This window comes from Lepidochelys kempii, chromosome 27 (assembly GCF_965140285.1).
Source record: "Lepidochelys kempii isolate rLepKem1 chromosome 27, rLepKem1.hap1, whole genome shotgun sequence".
In the NCBI taxonomy this organism is placed as follows: Eukaryota; Metazoa; Chordata; order Testudines; family Cheloniidae; genus Lepidochelys; species Lepidochelys kempii.
In genome coordinates, this window is record NC_136406.1 from 15247747 (window position 1) to 15263936 (window position 16190).

General features: G+C 52.4%; 1 protein-coding gene across 1 annotated transcript; it reads left to right on the plus strand.

Annotated features, from left to right (window-relative positions):
* Positions 1-63: 63 nt before the first annotated feature.
* Positions 64-15246, plus strand: LOC140903755 (retinol dehydrogenase 8). Its single transcript, XM_073325522.1, has 6 exons — positions 64-160; positions 1364-1525; positions 4955-5134; positions 9791-9884; positions 11572-11755; positions 15007-15246. Exons 1-6 carry the CDS (start codon positions 64-66, stop codon positions 15244-15246), a joined length of 957 nt encoding a protein of 318 aa, XP_073181623.1.
* The last annotated feature ends 944 nt before the right edge of the window (positions 15247-16190 follow it).

Consider the following 16190-nt stretch of genomic DNA (forward strand, 5'->3'; position numbering starts at 1 on the left):
GCTGCGCCTGCCCGTCTCATCCAGACCAGACCTCCTTGGTGCCCCGCTTTTCCTGGGAACGGCATGGCTCCCAAGACGGTGCTGATAACGGGCTGCTCCTCCGGCATCGGCTTGGCCTTGGCTGTGAAAATGGCCCAGGACAAACAGAAGCGGTTCAAAGGTGAGCGCTTCCCACATGTGCCCAGGGTGTCGGGCACACAGGCGCGAATGCCCAGGTTGCCCCCGGGTGGAGCTGGTACGGCTGGGATCATGGGAGACCCACAACTCCCCTGCAGCTGGACGGGGCTGCGTATTCCCACCCCCACTCCCAGAACAGCAGAGTCCATCTCCTTTCCCCATGCCGCCAAGCCTTGAGTACTGCAGCAGGATGGGGAAAGAAGAGCTGACCAGCTCCCTCGCCTGTCCTGGGGTCTTTCCATGCCAGCATGCAGCCAGGCTGTGGGTGCATTTGGTACCCGGCCTATTGGACACAGCCGGGAAGGGGTGGGGAACTAGGAACATTTTGCATGAGTGGTGGGGCACAGGAGAAGTCTTTACACATGAGATGGTAAAATAAATAATTTGCTCCAAAGGGAAAGAAATGGAGAGGGCAATGGGTCCTTCCCCTGCCCCTCTGTTCTGGGGCAGGGGCCCCAGCTTGGAACTCAAATGGGACAACACAAGGGAGTGGGAGTAGCTGCCTTCCTCCTACCTGCTCCCCTCCCAGGATGGTTTGGGCCCCTTAAATGTGATCCAGTAGTTAGGATCCCAGCGAGGGGTCATGGGGGAACCTGTGATCCAGTGGCCAGGATCCCAGCGAGGGAAGGGGGAGAATCTGACCCAGTGGCCTGGAACTGAGTTAGCATGACTGCCGTATTCCTTTAGGACATGGGAGGGGAGGCTAACCCCGAGTAGCTGGTACATCTCCCCATGTCGATGCTGACCCAAAGGCCTTTGCGGGAGAGAATGGCTGTCTGGCCTGCACCAGCCTTGGGCAAGAACATGCTTGGGGCAACGAGACACAAGCCAAGTCTGGAGCCCCCTCCCTCCATCTGGGCCCATGGTGCCAGAACACTTACTAGGAGCAGCATGGCCCTGATGGCACAGGAGGCCCCACATTGACACCCCACACCTCCTCTGAACCCCCATTCTAAGCCCCATTGAGAGCCCTGCAGCCTCTGGGGTGCATGGCCCTGGGATTTGCCTTCGCGGGCTGCTCTCCAGGACCCACCCCTGCTGCAGTGGGAATAGCAGGAGAAGCTCGTTGTGTATCGCGGCCCCCCCTCTACACCTGCTCTCCTCGCTCCCAGCCCTGCAGCATCACCGGGCCCTGTCCAGCTTCAGCAAACCCCAGTGCCTGCAGCCAGGCTGCTCTGTGTTACAGTCATTGCCACCATGAGGAACCTGGGCAAGAGAGGGTGCCTGGAAGCGGCCGCCGGAGTCACCCTCAACAAGACCCTGGAGATCAGGCAGTTGGACGTGTGCGATGAGCAATCCATCATCAGCTGCATCAACAGCATCCCCAACCGGCACATCGACATACTGAGTGAGGTCCCCTGCTTGCCTCTGCCCAAACTCCTGCTGCTGCCCCCTGCATGGGGCCCCCGCCACATTTCTTCCCCCTATCACCTGTGCTTATCTGCTCTTCCCATATATATCTGTGCTCTCCAATGCCCCTACAAGTCCTAACCTCCCCTACACAGGTCTACCTAAAAAAGGGAACAAAGAGGACCCAGGGAATTACAGACCAATCAGCCTAACTTTGATACCTGGAAAGATATTGGAACAAATTATTAAACAATCAGTTTGGGAGCTCCTAGAGCAGTGGTTTGCAACCTGTGGTCCACGGACCCCTGGGGATGTGCAGACTATGTCTAAGATTTCCAAAAGGATCCACACCTCCATTTGAAATTTTTTAGGGATCTGCAAATGAAAAAAGGTTGAAAACCCCTGCCTAGAGGATAATAGGTTTTTAAGCAATAGCCAGCATGGATTTGTCGAAAACAAATCATGCCAAACCAACCCAATTTCCTTCTTTGACAGGGTTACTGACCTAGTGGATAGGGAAGAAGCAGTAGATGTGAAATATCTTGATTTTAGTCAGGCTTTTGACACAGTTCCACGTGACATTCTCATACGCAAACTAGGGAAATGTGGTCTCGATGAAATTACTATAAAGTGGGTACATAACTGGTTAAAAGATCATACTCAAAGAGTAGTTATCAATGATTTGCTGTGAAACTGGGAAGGTGTATCTAATGGAGTCTCACATGGTCAGTCCTGGGTTTGCTACTATATTCAGTATTTTCATTAATGACTTGGATAATGGAGCGGGGAGTAGGTTTATAAAATTTGCAGACACCACCAAGCTGGGAGGGCTTGCTAGCACTTTGGAGGGCAGGATTAGAATTCAAAGTGACTTTGATAAATTGGAGAACTGGTCTGAAATCAATAAGATGAAATTCAATTAAAATAAGTGCAAAGTACTACACTGAGGAAGGTAAAATCAAATGCACAGTGACACGATAGGGAATAACTGGCCAGGCGGGAGCTCTGCTGAAAGGCATCTGGGGTTCTAGCGGATCAGAAAGGGAACATGAGTCACCAGTGTGATGCAGCTGTGAAAATGGCTAATATGATCCCATTAACAGGAGTGTCACATGTGAGACAGGGTAGATAATTGTCCCACTCCAGTGAGGCCTCAGCGTCAGTACTGTGGCCAATTCTGGGCACCGCACTTCAGGAAATAAGTGGACAAATTGAAGAGAGTCCAGAGGAGAGTAACAAAAATGTCCGGAGGTTTAGAAAACCTGGCCTGTGAGGAAAGGTTAAAACCCTGGGCATGTTTAGTCTTGAGGAAAGACGACTGAGAGGGACCTGAGAACAGTCTGCACATATGTGAAGGGCTGTTAGAAAGATGGGGATCAATTGTTTTCCATGTCCACTGAAGGTAGGACAAGAAGTAACAGGTTTAATCTGCAACAAAGGAGATTTAGGTGAGATATTAGGAAAACATTTCTAACCATAAGGGTAGTTATGCTGTGGAACAGGCTTCCAAGGGAGGTTGAGGAACCCCCATTATTGGAGGTTTTTAAGAACAGTTTGGAGAAACACCTGTCAGGGATGGTCTAGGTTCACTTTGGTCCTGTCTCGGCACAGGGGGCTGGACTTGATGACTGCCCTTTCAGCCCTACATGTCTATGATTTATGATCTTCCCTTCTGCATATTCATTCTCCCTCTCACCCTTATATGCCATCCCCTATATATATATATGTCCTCTTCTGGGCCCCTGGACTTCTCTGCATGTCCTTTTCTCCCCTATAGATGTCTGCCATCCCCTATGCACATCTCTCCTTTCCCTGTGCCCGATGCATGTCTGCCCTCCCCACATCCGCTGCACATCGCACAGGACCGTGACCTTTAACTCCACTGCGGGGGAAAGATGCTAGCAGCCCTCTCAGCCCTCGAACTGGGTCAGAGGCTGCCGGCAGTTTGGCTGGCACTGAGTCACATCTTTAATCGCAGGAGCCCTTGACCCATTTGCTGCTCCCTGCTTGCACAGACTACACCGAGGCTGATCTGTGAAAGTTATGTAGGTCAGCGACACACGTGCCCGGGGCCCCTCTCCTGAGATTATGGAACAATGTGGAGTTGACACTCTGGGAGCAGGAGATTGGCTCTCCTGCTTCCCGAGAACCATGTTGAACGCGCCTTCCCACGCAGAGCCTCTTGGACGTCTCTCATGCTGCCCCACCAGGGCAGTGGCTCAGGCCCTCAGCAGGGCGAGGGAGTGGAGACGCCGCAGGAGCCAGGGTCTAATGTGGAAGCAAGGGCAGCTCATCTCAGTCACACCCACCTGGCCCATTAACTGCAATGCCGCTGGCTCAGTCAGAGCTGGGCTGGGAGCCAGATTGGGCCCCATCCACCTTAGGTCACACAGGGATTCTCCAGCCCAAGGAGCAGGCCTAGCTGCACGCTCCAGACTGCGCTGCTTGCCAGACCCATGGGGAAACCAGTCTGCAATTATTCAGCACTGGGAAGGCAGGACTGGGCCATGGTAAAAGCCTGTGGCCCGTCCAGACTCACAAAGAGAAAGATCTCTAGGAATGCAACCAGAATGTTGCTAACTAAGGAAGGGGCCTAGGTTACCTGCCTGGCCTTGAGGGAGGGCCAGCTGGGTCAAGTCTGACTGAGTGGCATTGCATCCTGGCTTGCTGGGTCGCAAAGCTACTCCCTTCAATTTGGCCAGGACGGCCCTCCATCGTCTGGTCGGTGGCCATGGGAGTGGAGACCTGACTCCCCTCCTGTGTTGCACCCCTGCCCCAAGGAGCTTGTCAGTTGTTATGCGGGCCTGTAACCAGAGACTCACACCAACAGTGTGTCCAACTGTTGCAATCAGGAGTCTTACCACGTGTTTTCTTAAAGCCCCAGCTCCTGGATACACAGGATTTGATGACAGGTTTCAGAGTAGCAGCCATGTTAGTCTGTATTCGCAAAAAGAAAAGGAGTACTTGTGGCACCTTAGAGACTAACAAATTTATTTGAGCATAAGCTTTCGTGAGCTACAGCTCACTTCATTGGATGAGATGAGAGTCTTGGCTTTCAAAGTAAGGTCCCAGCCCTCGTGGCCACTGAGCACAGCATGAAAATACAATCCCAAAAGGCTCAAAAACCCTGAAGGCCAAGAGGAAGAACCCAGAATTGATTTTTATTTTTAAAAACCCTCATGATTTCGGGGGGCCTTATTTGTGATATTGTGCACTTGGGTTGGCAAAGCTGCACCAACGCACCTGAAAGCAGGTGCCAGGCAATGAAATCCTAAGCTAAACCAAAATAACCCACTGAAACCAAGATCAGTGCAAGCCTCTGTGCAGACACGGCCTGAGACTACACAGGTCAAGCCCGTGCAAACCATGCTCGTTCAATACAAGAGGGCTCCTTGCTGACGCTACACTGCTTGTCCATATCTTGCAGTTAACAACGCCGGGGTGGGGATGATTGGCCCCATCGAATGCCAGACCATCGAGGAGATGAAGGGTGTGATGGAGACCAACTTCTTCGGTGTGGTGAGGATGATCAAAGAGGTGCTGCCCGATATGAAGAGGAGGCGGAGTGGGCATATTGTGGTGATCAGCAGTGTCATGGGCCTGCAAGGTAGGTGGGGGCCAGGAGAACATCCCTCTACATCTATGCAAAGCTGGTTCTGAGCCGGTGTTGCCTCCCCCCAGCTGCAAACCTTGGGCAGGTGTGGAATTTGCACCCCCCCCCCCGAGTGTGGCCCTGTTGGCCTGACTGCAGCTGCCCCCCACAAAATACAGACTTCAAACTACACCTGTGTCTTCAGCTCTAATGGTAGCAACTTTATGGTTTTAGTACTGGAGGTTTCCTGGTGTCATCCAAGATGGCAGCCAACACATAAGGATGGCAGTTTCTGGCTTTGGATAAGTATGTGTCCGTTTATCACTAAAAAGGACCTGGTTTTTCCAGCTGTACTGTGGAGTTTTAATCTTCTATTTGATACATACAGTTGTAAAGCGTTAGTGTTGTTAAAGTTTTTGGAGCAGAGATCCAGTCTCCCTGCACTTATGCCTCCTGTCTCACCATACACAGGGCGAGACTCACTAGCCTAAGTGCCACTTATGAGTCAGTTTTGTGCTAGTTAATGTTTTTACTCATAGCCCCAAATCCTGGAGTCAGGTGATTAGGTGAAAATCTCATAGACTGTGGTAGGTGCTGTACAAATACAGAGCAGAAAGAGAGTCCCTGCCCCGAGGAACTTACAATTTAAATTAATCACTTTTAATAGTCTCATCTGCCCCAAACTAGCGTTAAATTAATCCACCACATTAGGTGGTAGAACCACAAAAAGGGATTTTTCTGAGAAGGCTGAGGGCTTGATGACGATGGGGTGGAAAGAAGTTTCTGTGGGTGACAGGCTCTGTTCCAGTTGAGTTGATCAATTAATACTGCTGAGATTTCAGTGTAGCATTAACGCAGGATGGGTGGCCTAGCATCTTGGACAGGCATCTTTCTGGTTATTATTTAAATCAACATAAATACGTCCATCGAATCAGTCATTTTCAGGGTGGGGAACAGTTAGACCTGACATGGGAAGCTGGACGGATCAGGGATCCAAGCCCTTTGAGAGTGACCGGCTCCTCGTACACAGGGAAAGGTGGAAGGAGGAATTCTGGGGAAGGAAATGGCCCATGGAGAGAGGCTGCATTAAATGAAAAGGTCAGTCTCTAGGTTCCATCTCCCACTTGGCCCCCCCCAGAAGATGGAAGGTGTTTGGGACCTGGTGCCAAACAGACAGCAAGCTCTTTGGTGAGGAGGTGGGGCCCACTCATGCCTCCAGAGGGAGAGGACCTGGTGGCCGGGTCCCACGCAGGGACGTCACAGATGCCACAGTCGGAACTCCTGGCCCGTCACCCAGCAACCCCAGCACACCTGCTGAAGCCAGGGCTCAGCTCAGTGACATCAAAGGGATGAGAGGCGCAGCCTCCCCTCAGCCTGTGGTTTGTGAGGATTTGACTAACTCTCTCCGCTCCGAGGGGGCAGGCCAGGGGGAAAAGGTTTTTTGTGGGCTGTAGCCTTCACATTCTCCGTCACCTAGTGCTGAGGCCGGCAGGCTAACATGCCCAGGGCAGAGGTCACAAGAAGGCAGCTACTGCCAAGCCGCGAGAGCAGGCCAGAAGTCAGGCCCTTACACATCTCGGGCCAGAGCCTCAGCTGGTGTACGCGGGCACCGACAACCACGTCGATTTGCACCAGCTGGGGACCTGGCTGCTTTAGCTTTGGCTTGTAGAGAAAGTGGATTTTGTTTACATGATAGTAACAGGGACAGCCACCTGCTGAATGCCCCCTCAAGACCTCGGGTGTCTCTGTTGCACCCTGCCTCAGTTTCCCCTCCTGGAGTCCTCCATAACTCCCAAAAGGCGTCTCGCTGTTCCATAATCTCTCTCCTTAGAGTCTGCTTTTATTGGCATAAAGCTCAAAATAAACACACACAAAACAGCTCCCCCCCCTTATAAATTGGATGTGGCCCCTTCTCCCTGAGGTGCTGTCTCAAAACTCCCCTGGTGTTTCAGGGTCCCTGCTACAGGAGCCTTTGTCATGCTCTGAAACCTCTCTACAGCTTCCTCTGCCTTTGGCTTCAAGGCCCAAACTCCTTTCCCGCCCCCACCCCGGTCTCAGAGAGGAGCCACCTGCTCACTGCTGCTCTGCTATAGCTTCCTTCCTGTCTCTTCACCCTCTCCGGCTCTTTATACAGACCAGCTGCCTCGCTCAGGCCTGGGCAGGAGGCTGTTATTGAGGCACAGGTGGGCTGGACTTGGTTCCACTTACAGGGCCCAGTCCACCTGTGACTGATCTGCAGCAGCCCCCCATGACCTGGCGGGTAAGGCCCAGGGCTGGGAATCAGGGCTCCCCCTGGATTCTGTTCCTAGGCCTGCGACCGAGCGGCTGGGTGACCTTGGGCCAGTCACGGCCTCGCTCTGTGCCTCAGTTTCCCCTCCCATCTTTTGTCTGTCTCTAGCAACCTTTTTGGAGCAGGGATTATCTCTTACTAGCTGTATGTACAACACAGAGCATGAGGGAGCCTTGATCTCAGTCATGGTGTCCACAAGTCCCTAGAACACCAATAAATTAATAATAGTGAAAACGTAGGTCCCTGGGAGATTTCAAGGTTGTAGGCGTTGCTATCCTGTATCAGACTCTAAAATCCATCTGGCCCAGTAGCACATCCCCACCAATGATCAGTGACAGCTGCTTCAGGCGAAGGGTGCAAAATCCCCCAATTATGCCCAGGTCTGGAATAAGACCAGAGCATAGTGATGGGGCACAGCTGTTTATACAGGGGGAGGCAGGCGGCCTCTTGGCCTGGAGCAGGGTAACCCCGCTCAGTACCGCTGTCATGTGACTGGAGCCAGAATTCACTGACTCCAGTAGCTCCTGTTACAGACCCCCTGTGAGTTTCCATGCGCCCGTTGCCACGGCAAGTCCATTTCTGCTTTAATTTGCAGCTTTCCATGTGTTACTTGCTCTGCTGAGCTAGCTGATTGTGGGGTTGGCTTGTTTTGGTTGGGTTTTTTTCAGCTGTGGTGAGGCACTTTGTGGGTTTACAGTAAAGTCTGGGGGATAAAAATAACCATCCCTTACAAAGTACAAGTGTTAGGAAGCACTTCCTTATCAGCCTGATGCAAATCTAATTACAGAGGAGAATTATGCAGAGTCCTGTGACCTCTCTCTTCTTGGGACTTTACACACTGAATAAAGTCCAGTAAGGGCTTCTACTGGCTACACAAAAAGCTACACACACAAAAAAGACTTCTGACCAGCAGTGCCAATTCAGACATTTCTTCGGGGGGAGGAGGGCAGAATTCTGGTCTACCGGCTGGGGCCCTGTTCCGGTCCCCTCCTCCCTCCCCCGTCAGGGACCTGCGTCTCTCTCAGTCAGGGAGTCTCCCCTCTCTCTGACCCACCCAGTGCATGAGCCAGTGCTACCAGCAGTCGCATTCCCAGCAGATTTCCCTGCGCCCCGCAGTACAGGGACAGGCTCCCTACGTGCCAGGTTACAGCACCCTTTGACCCATCCCTCACTCTGTCCGTACAGAACAGCGGTGTTGTGACCACGCAGCCAGAGCGATGATCCAGACTGCTCCAGCAGCAGCCAGACTGATTTAGTACGGGGCCACTGCTTAAAAGCGGTCGGGTCATGGCCCTCCCCTGGCTCCACGGCCTATGGAACTTTGAGCAAGTGCAAAAGCCTTGGAGGGGGAGGTCAGGGGGTGTTTTCTTGCCCCCACCCCCACCCCACTCCACTCCCCAGCTACCTCCTGCACCACTGATCCTGACCTTTTGATTGGTAATGATGTAGTGAAATCGCTAGTGTGCGGGTGTCACCACTACACCCAGATGGAGGGATTCAGATCTGTTCGCTGTGTGCCATAGGCCCCATACTGCCAGGAGGTAATGGAGAGTGCCCTTTAGCTCAGATGAGTGGGGAACTAAGGTTTCTGGAGCAGGATGGCATCAGTTCTGGCCCCGCTGCTGTGACGTTCTGACTGGCCACGCTGTGCGGCGTAGTGACCGATGTGGAGGCTCTGCATAAGAGCGGAGACAGATTGATAGATAGCCTCAGATTAAATATCGTGACAGTTCCCTGGCCTTTCTCAGCGTCAGGTCAGATTTATCCCTCTTTCACAGGCTGGGAAGCTGGGGCACAGAGCTGCCGACCTTTTCATTCCCAGGGCTGCACTGCAATTCAGGAGCAGAACCCAGGTTTCCCTAGTCCCACTCTCATGCTCGCAACCACCAGACCACATAAGCTCCAGCACTTGGCTCCATGGACCGGAGTTGCAAGGCAATGAAAACGTTGGTGCTTGTTAGAGCAGGCTAATCAGGGCATTGCAGGCTGGTAATTAGCAGCTCCCAAGTTGCCCCTGAGGAGCTGAGAGTGCTGTATCCGCGCCGCACCCCAGCGGGTTCTGCCACCTGGGTCTAACTCACAAATCAACAAGCCTGCTCTGTGCTGGGCATGCAGTCAGATCCCTGGCAGTCTGCAATTCAAAGCCACTACCCTGCTTTGCATGACTGGCCAATGGATCATCCCCGATGGCTTCCTGTCAATAGCTACCCCTCGATTACCTGGTGCACACCGTATCCCCTCAACCCCTGCCCACAACCAGCTCACCACGTCAGATCCAACGTGCAAGAGACTCCTTTGTGGGCTCACGTAACTGACACACGCTCGCTGTGGTTCAGCTCTGTTCTCACGCCTCTCACCACTCTCTTGCCTCTGTCTTCCAGGCATTATGTTCAATGACATCTACACAGCCTCCAAGTTTGCCGTGGAAGGATTCTGCGAAAGCCTCGTCATACAGGCGCTGAAGTTCAACATCTTGTGAGTTACGGGAATCAGCTTTATTATGTTACAGACACAGCCAGGGTTCCAAATTATCTGTGCTGTTTCATTTCTCTGTTCTGAGGGTATTAGCTTAAAATACCACACAGGTGTGGGGAGCCATCCCTGGTGTGGAGATGGCACAGGCTCGGCAGAAGCAGACAGCTGGGATTAGCCTCCATAATCATTAATTCCTTTAAACAGAAAACTGACCCTGGAATATCCCCTGGGAATACAGTTCTGGGACTAACCGCAGACAACACGGTACCACCTTCCAATAGGAAATGGATCCCCTTTGGGGAATACACCCTTAGCATTCATTTGGCAAGCAACAGGGCTCTTATGCAGAGGTCTAAAGTCCTGTCTTGTGGGACATTCTTGACAAGTGCTCACAACCCACAGCCAGCTTGCAGCTGCCACCCCTCTTTGCTCCATACTGTGAGTAAGAAATAATGACATTTTCATGCCAGCAAGCTAGGCGAGGCAGCCGCCATCCAGCCAGAACCAAGCCCCAGGAATGCACGTTGGCCTATTCATTATTTTATCTTAAATCTACAAGTCCTTGAGATATTCTGAGTCCCCCATAGCTCAGTGTGTGAAATAACCCCTGGGCATTCGCAGGGGGACCTTGCTGTCCAAACTTCCGTGTATGCTTTTCTCACCGGAGTATACTGAGGCCTTTGTTCTGTGATTGTGCTGAGATTCTTTGTCTGCACAGGTCAGGTTGGCTAGGGTGAGTTTTCCCCGGAGGCGACTGCTGCTTGGCCCTTAAAACACTGGCCAGTCCCCAGGAAGGTGTCATTTGGGAGCTAGCTAATTTCTAGAGTTCATCAGAGGCCACCATAGGGCATGCTGGGTTGGGATTCTTAGGAGAATCAAGTCCCAACCCCCTTGCCTTAGCCTAGTTTCCGTCCTAGTATAATCTGCCTCTGGCCTGTCTTGCAGGCTGGGAGTCCCCAAGGGAAGGCAGGCCAGGAGCAGGCACAAGGAAGAGGAAGGGCAGCAGAGTGGCCTGGGAGCGAAAGGCTGACCCCTCTATGCCTCATGCAGAGGTGAGAGATAGCTTGGGGCATAGGAGGGAACTAGTGCTCAGCTGGTAGGAGCTGGGGAGACTATTCTAGTCCCAGCTTTGCGCCTATCAGAGCTCCTGCAGCATGACCTGAGGGAGCAGAGAACCGGTGAGACATGAGCCCCAGAAAGCAATCGTGGGATCGGTCTGGATTCCAAAGGCCAAGAGCGTGGCCAGCTTTGCCGTAGCTAGTTCTGCAGTGACGTTGCCCAGGAGACTGTGTTGTGGCGATTCTCCCGGCCTGTTTTGACATCCTAACATCCGGTCAGAGCAAGACGAGGTGTCACGAGGCAACGTCACTGCGGGAAGGAGCAACGTCAGCGCACGAAGCTGGGACATCGCCGCATAGGGTTGTGTTGTTCCCCCTCGTTAACACAGCATCACTGGGCACGGTTCCATGCCGATGCGGTGTCATGATGTCAGCGGGCATGGTTACCTAGGAGACATTAACACAGGCTGGTCTGGCATCCAGGGATGACACGGTAGGAGGTGCCCAGGCAGAACTATGCCTTAACACTGGGAGGTCAGACTAGAGGATCACAGTGGACTCTTCTGGTCTTAAAATCTACAGACCCACTGCATTGTGAACAGGGCTGTTATGCTTGCCTGTGTTTCCAGCGTCAGCCTGATAGAGCCTGGCCCCGTGGTGACAGAGTTTGAGACGAAGGTCTATGAAGATGCAGAGAATGCAGATTACTCCACAACAGACCCTGAGACGGCAGACATGTTCACTAACCTCTACCTGAAGAACTCCAAGGCGATTTTCTCCAGCCTGGGGCAGACTCCCAGTGACATAGCAGAGGTAAAAGGACTCGTGGGTGTGCCCCCAAACACAGAGAGGGTTGCCCTCTATCCTTGTTCATACGTGCCATATGCATCACCCACCCAGCAGCAGGCATAGAATAATAGAATCACAGGACTGGAAGGGACCACGAGAGGTCATCTAGTCCAGTCGTCTGCACTCATGGCAGGACTAAGTATGATATTCTAGACCATCCCTGACAGGTGTCTAACCTGCTCTTAAAAATCCCCAATGATGGAGATTCCACAACCTCCCTGGGCAATTTGTTCCAGTGCTTCACCGCCCTGACAAGTAGGAAGTTTTTCCTAATGTCCAAACCTAAACCTCCCTTGCTGTAATTTAAGCCCATTGCTGCTTGTCCTGTCCTCAGAGGTTAAGAAGAACAATTCTTCTCGCTCCCCCTTGCAACAACCTTTTATGTACTTGAAAGCTGTTCTCATGTCCCCTCTCGGTCTTCTCTTCTCCAGACTAATGCTCCTGGCCACACGCTAACACAGCAGAAACATGTTCTCGTGGACACACCCTTCCACAAGCGCACATGACACAACCCCAAGATCTGGAACGCCCCAAACAAGGCGTCTGATCTCCACCCCACTCTCCGTGGTAAAGCACGCCTTGCTGGCGGACCTCATGGTATCCCTTTAGAAGGGAGGGTCCCCCTATGGAGCACATCAGTCCCTAGTGGACTGTGGAGAGATCTCAGCAGGAGGGCTAATAGCTGGTATGTTAATTGCCAGCAATGCCATTACCTCCTCCATGATCTCTGCGTTCCCTCCCTGCAGACAGAGCGTGCCAGGAGACAGCCCGAGCTCCTGTCCCAGCAGTATGGTGAGATGCTAAGTCTTAACGTTGACACCAGGCAGCAGTGCACCATAGCTGCAATCCATTCTGGGCAGGCAAGAAAATCCGTTGCCTTATTGGCCAGGTGACAAGTGTGAGCTAAGGAGGGCTCCCTCCGCCTGCTTGGTCACTTGGAATAAGGAGGCGGTCACTGTCACATGTCCTGGAGCACCAGTGCCCCCTTAGAATGGATTCCAGGGGCCACAGTTCACCTGGCAGCTGATGATGGAAACCATGTATCTGGTGTTTGTTATTACTACTTCAAGCCAGGGGGTGCAGCAGCACCCCTAGTTCCAGCACCACTCCTGGCAGGCAAATTAGCGGGACTCCATTCCTCACGCCCACCTGGCATGAGCTCTGGCTATATATCTGGATTCTGCTGCCCAACAGCTGACAGGTACCAGTTGCTCTAGTTACTTCTTGATTCTAAACCCAATGACTGAAAGCTGCAAATCCACTCTTCTCCCCTCTAGGCCAAGCTTCCCCAGAACCTCCTCACGAATCCCACTAAGTGGCAATGCTAAATGGAGGCTATCTGGCCTCCTTTCCTTTTACTCAAAGAATGTCATGTCCCGTTAGCTCATATTTCCTCCCTCTGTTTATATCTTCCGGCTCATTCGCAAATTAATTAATCCCTCCCCCTCAACATTCACAAAATAATCCTCCCTAATCCCCACTTTATCCTGCCCCAAAGCCTCTTAGCATCTCTAAGCTGTCAGGAGACCATTTAGATTGGCTCTCCCCCTCCACTGATCCCAGCGGGGCCCCCCTGGGTTTGTTTGGAAGGCACAAAGCGGGTCTCTGAGTCCCTGCTACCAACGTTCAAAGTCCAGTGGGTCTTTCCGGCCCTGGTCTGCACTTGGTCACACGGCCCTCCATGGCATCACCATGGGAGTAAGGGAGATTTAGGTGAGATATTAGGAAAATCTTTCTAACCCTCAGAGTAGTTAAGCTCTGGAACAGGCCTCCAAGGAACGTTGTGGAATCCATGCCATTGTAAGTTTTTAAGAACAAGTTAGAAAAATACCTGTCAGAGAGGGCCTAGATTTACTTGGTCCTGCCTCAGCACTAAGGGCTGGACCTGCTGGTCTCTTGAGGTCCCTTCCAGCCTGACATTTCTAGGGTTCTGTGTGACTCACCCCAGGTGCAGCAGCAGTCCAGGGAGGAAGAAGAAAAGGAGTTCTTGTGGCACCTTAGAGACTAACCAATTTATTTGAGCATGAGCTTTCGTGAGCTACAGCTCACTTCATCGGATGCATACCGTGGAAACTGCAGTAGACATTATATACACACAGAGACCATGAAACAATACCCCCTCCCACCCCACTGTCCTGCTGGTAATAGCTTATCTAAAGTGATCATCAAGTTGGGCCATTTCCAGCACAAATCCAGGTTTTCTCACCCTCTGCCCCCACACACACAAACTCACTCTCCTGCTGGTAATAGCCCATCCAAAGTGACCACTCTCTTCACAATGTGTATGATAATCAAGGTGGGCCATTTCCTGCACAAATCCAGGTTCTCTCACCCCCTCACCCCCCTCCAAAAACCACACACACAAACTCAATCTCCTGCTGGTAATAGCTTATCCAAAGTGACCACTCTCCCTAGGTCCAGGGAGGGGGGCTTAGGAAGAGATTTAGTCTCCACAAGATGAGATTCATGGGTTTGAGGATCTGTGTTGTGGGGTGGAACCCAGGATTTTGCCCCAGTCTGAACCCTGGGATGTCTCCCTTCGCCCACTCTCTTGCTCACTGGTGGATGTGTGTCACGCACTGAGTAGATGAATGGTACTGCCTCCTACCCCATGATTCACAAATCCTTAGACAATACTTCCTCCCCCGCCCTGTGGGGAGATGATGCATAGGAAACGGGGGGGTTCCCCCTGTCAGATGAGATTGCTGCTCCATCAAGTCAGGTATACTGTAAACACCTATTGCTTGTCTAGTGGTTAAAGTGTAGGAGTGGGTTCTAGGTCTCCTGAGTTCTGTTCCCAGCTCTGTCACTGACCCTCTGGTGGCCTGGGGAGAATCGCTTCCCTTCCCTGAGCCTCAGTTTCCCCCCAGCACAATGGGGACTGTAACATATTGGACACGTTTGGGTACTGGACATAGAGGCAGCTCACGAACCCAGGAGATTCAGTCAGAGACCTTTCTTGTGTCCTCTCTGAGATCCCACCACCTGCGGCACAACCAGAGTCCCAGGGCGACACCGCTACCGTATCCCTTAAAAGCACAGCGCGCTGCAGGACTATGGGTCCTGACCTACCTCCCAGGGCGTGGTGAGGCTGATGTTCACAGGGAGCTCTGGGATGGAGCTGCAAAGCACGGTGCTGGTAAAGTATTATGTTACTCTTGGCTTAGCAAAGGGCGGCACAGCACTCACGTGGGGCTGTCTCGGTTCCCTTGCAGCACACGCTGCAGGTGATCAGTGCCGCCAAGCCACCCTTCCGCCACCAGACCAACGCCTTCTACACGCCCATGACGGCCCTGAAACACGCCGACCCCACTGGAGCCCTGATGGCTGACACCTTCTACAAGATGGTCTTCAAGTACGACATGCTCTTGCACATCAGCCTGAAGGCCATCAAGGTGATCCGATGGCAGGCCCAGAAGATGAGGCAGGGGGTGAAGATGCTCAGCTTCAGATAGGCCCTGGGAACCAGGGTGAAGGGGTGGAGAGTGGGCTCAGGTGCAGTAGGGCTGGAAAAAGGCTGGAGATGCTCGATGATCAAGGGGTTCAGTGGACATGTGCCTCTCGGAGATGGACCGAGACCTTCCGGCCCATTGAACCATACACTAACCCAATATGGCTTCATTTTATAGGGTGCCCTTTGCACAAGCTGTACCCAAAATAGTAGGGAGAAGGAGAAATGAAGAGGCATGGGTTATTGTGGGGGGGGTAAGAGGTTGTAGCTGACAGCTAGAGGCACCCAGGGGAGAAGGCTTTTGATGCAACAGGGATGAGCTTCTGTGGGAGGGACAGGTGCTAGGAAAACAGAGGTAGGAGGGGAGCGAAGAGGGGCCAGGGTCTTGATTCTCCTCAGAGCCCACTGAGCTAATAGGACCCGCTCCTGAAGGTACATGTGCAATCAGAGTCAGTAAGCAAGGCAGGGCCGAGTGATGGCCTTTGCTTGCTTGTTACCAGCCTTAGCTGGATTTGAACCTGTGATCTAGGGGCACAAGATTTTCCTTCTCCAACTAACAGCCCTTGGAACAAACTCATACTCCCCCAAGTACTGTAATTTTAAATAGCAGCAAATAGTAAGAGGTGCTGCTGCTTTAAAGGCAGGAGGGAAGTGCCTTTATTCTTGCAGCTGGATGTGATATAAAGCCAACAGCTGCCATGCAAACTAGAGTCCTACTTGCCCACATCCAGTCCCCATCCCACTGCTGTCCACCAGCCAGCCCATGAGCACCAACAGATGTGCCAAACCGAGAGCGTGACACTCAGTCGTAATACTTGGCTTTTTGGGCCAGGTGCATAAGCAGAAGGTGCATGATGTTAAAAGAATCATAGGGAGCTTGAGTGAACGATGCCCAATACCAGTGTAGCTGTAGGACTGCAGAAGTCCTTGCTCTGTCTCCCATCTCCA

What these genes read in the sequence shown, in the direction of transcription:
- LOC140903755 (XM_073325522.1), top strand. Translation starts at nt 64, where the DNA reads ATGGCTCCCAAGACGGTGCTGATAACGGGCTGCTCCTCCGGCATCGGC. An exon ending in CCGGCACATCGACATACTGA is followed by an intron (nt 1,526 to 4,954) that starts GTGAGGTCCCCT and finishes CATATCTTGCAG; the next exon opens with TTAACAACGCCGGGGTGGGG. An exon ending in CAGTGTCATGGGCCTGCAAG is followed by an intron (nt 5,135 to 9,790) that starts GTAGGTGGGGGC and finishes TCTGTCTTCCAG; the next exon opens with GCATTATGTTCAATGACATC.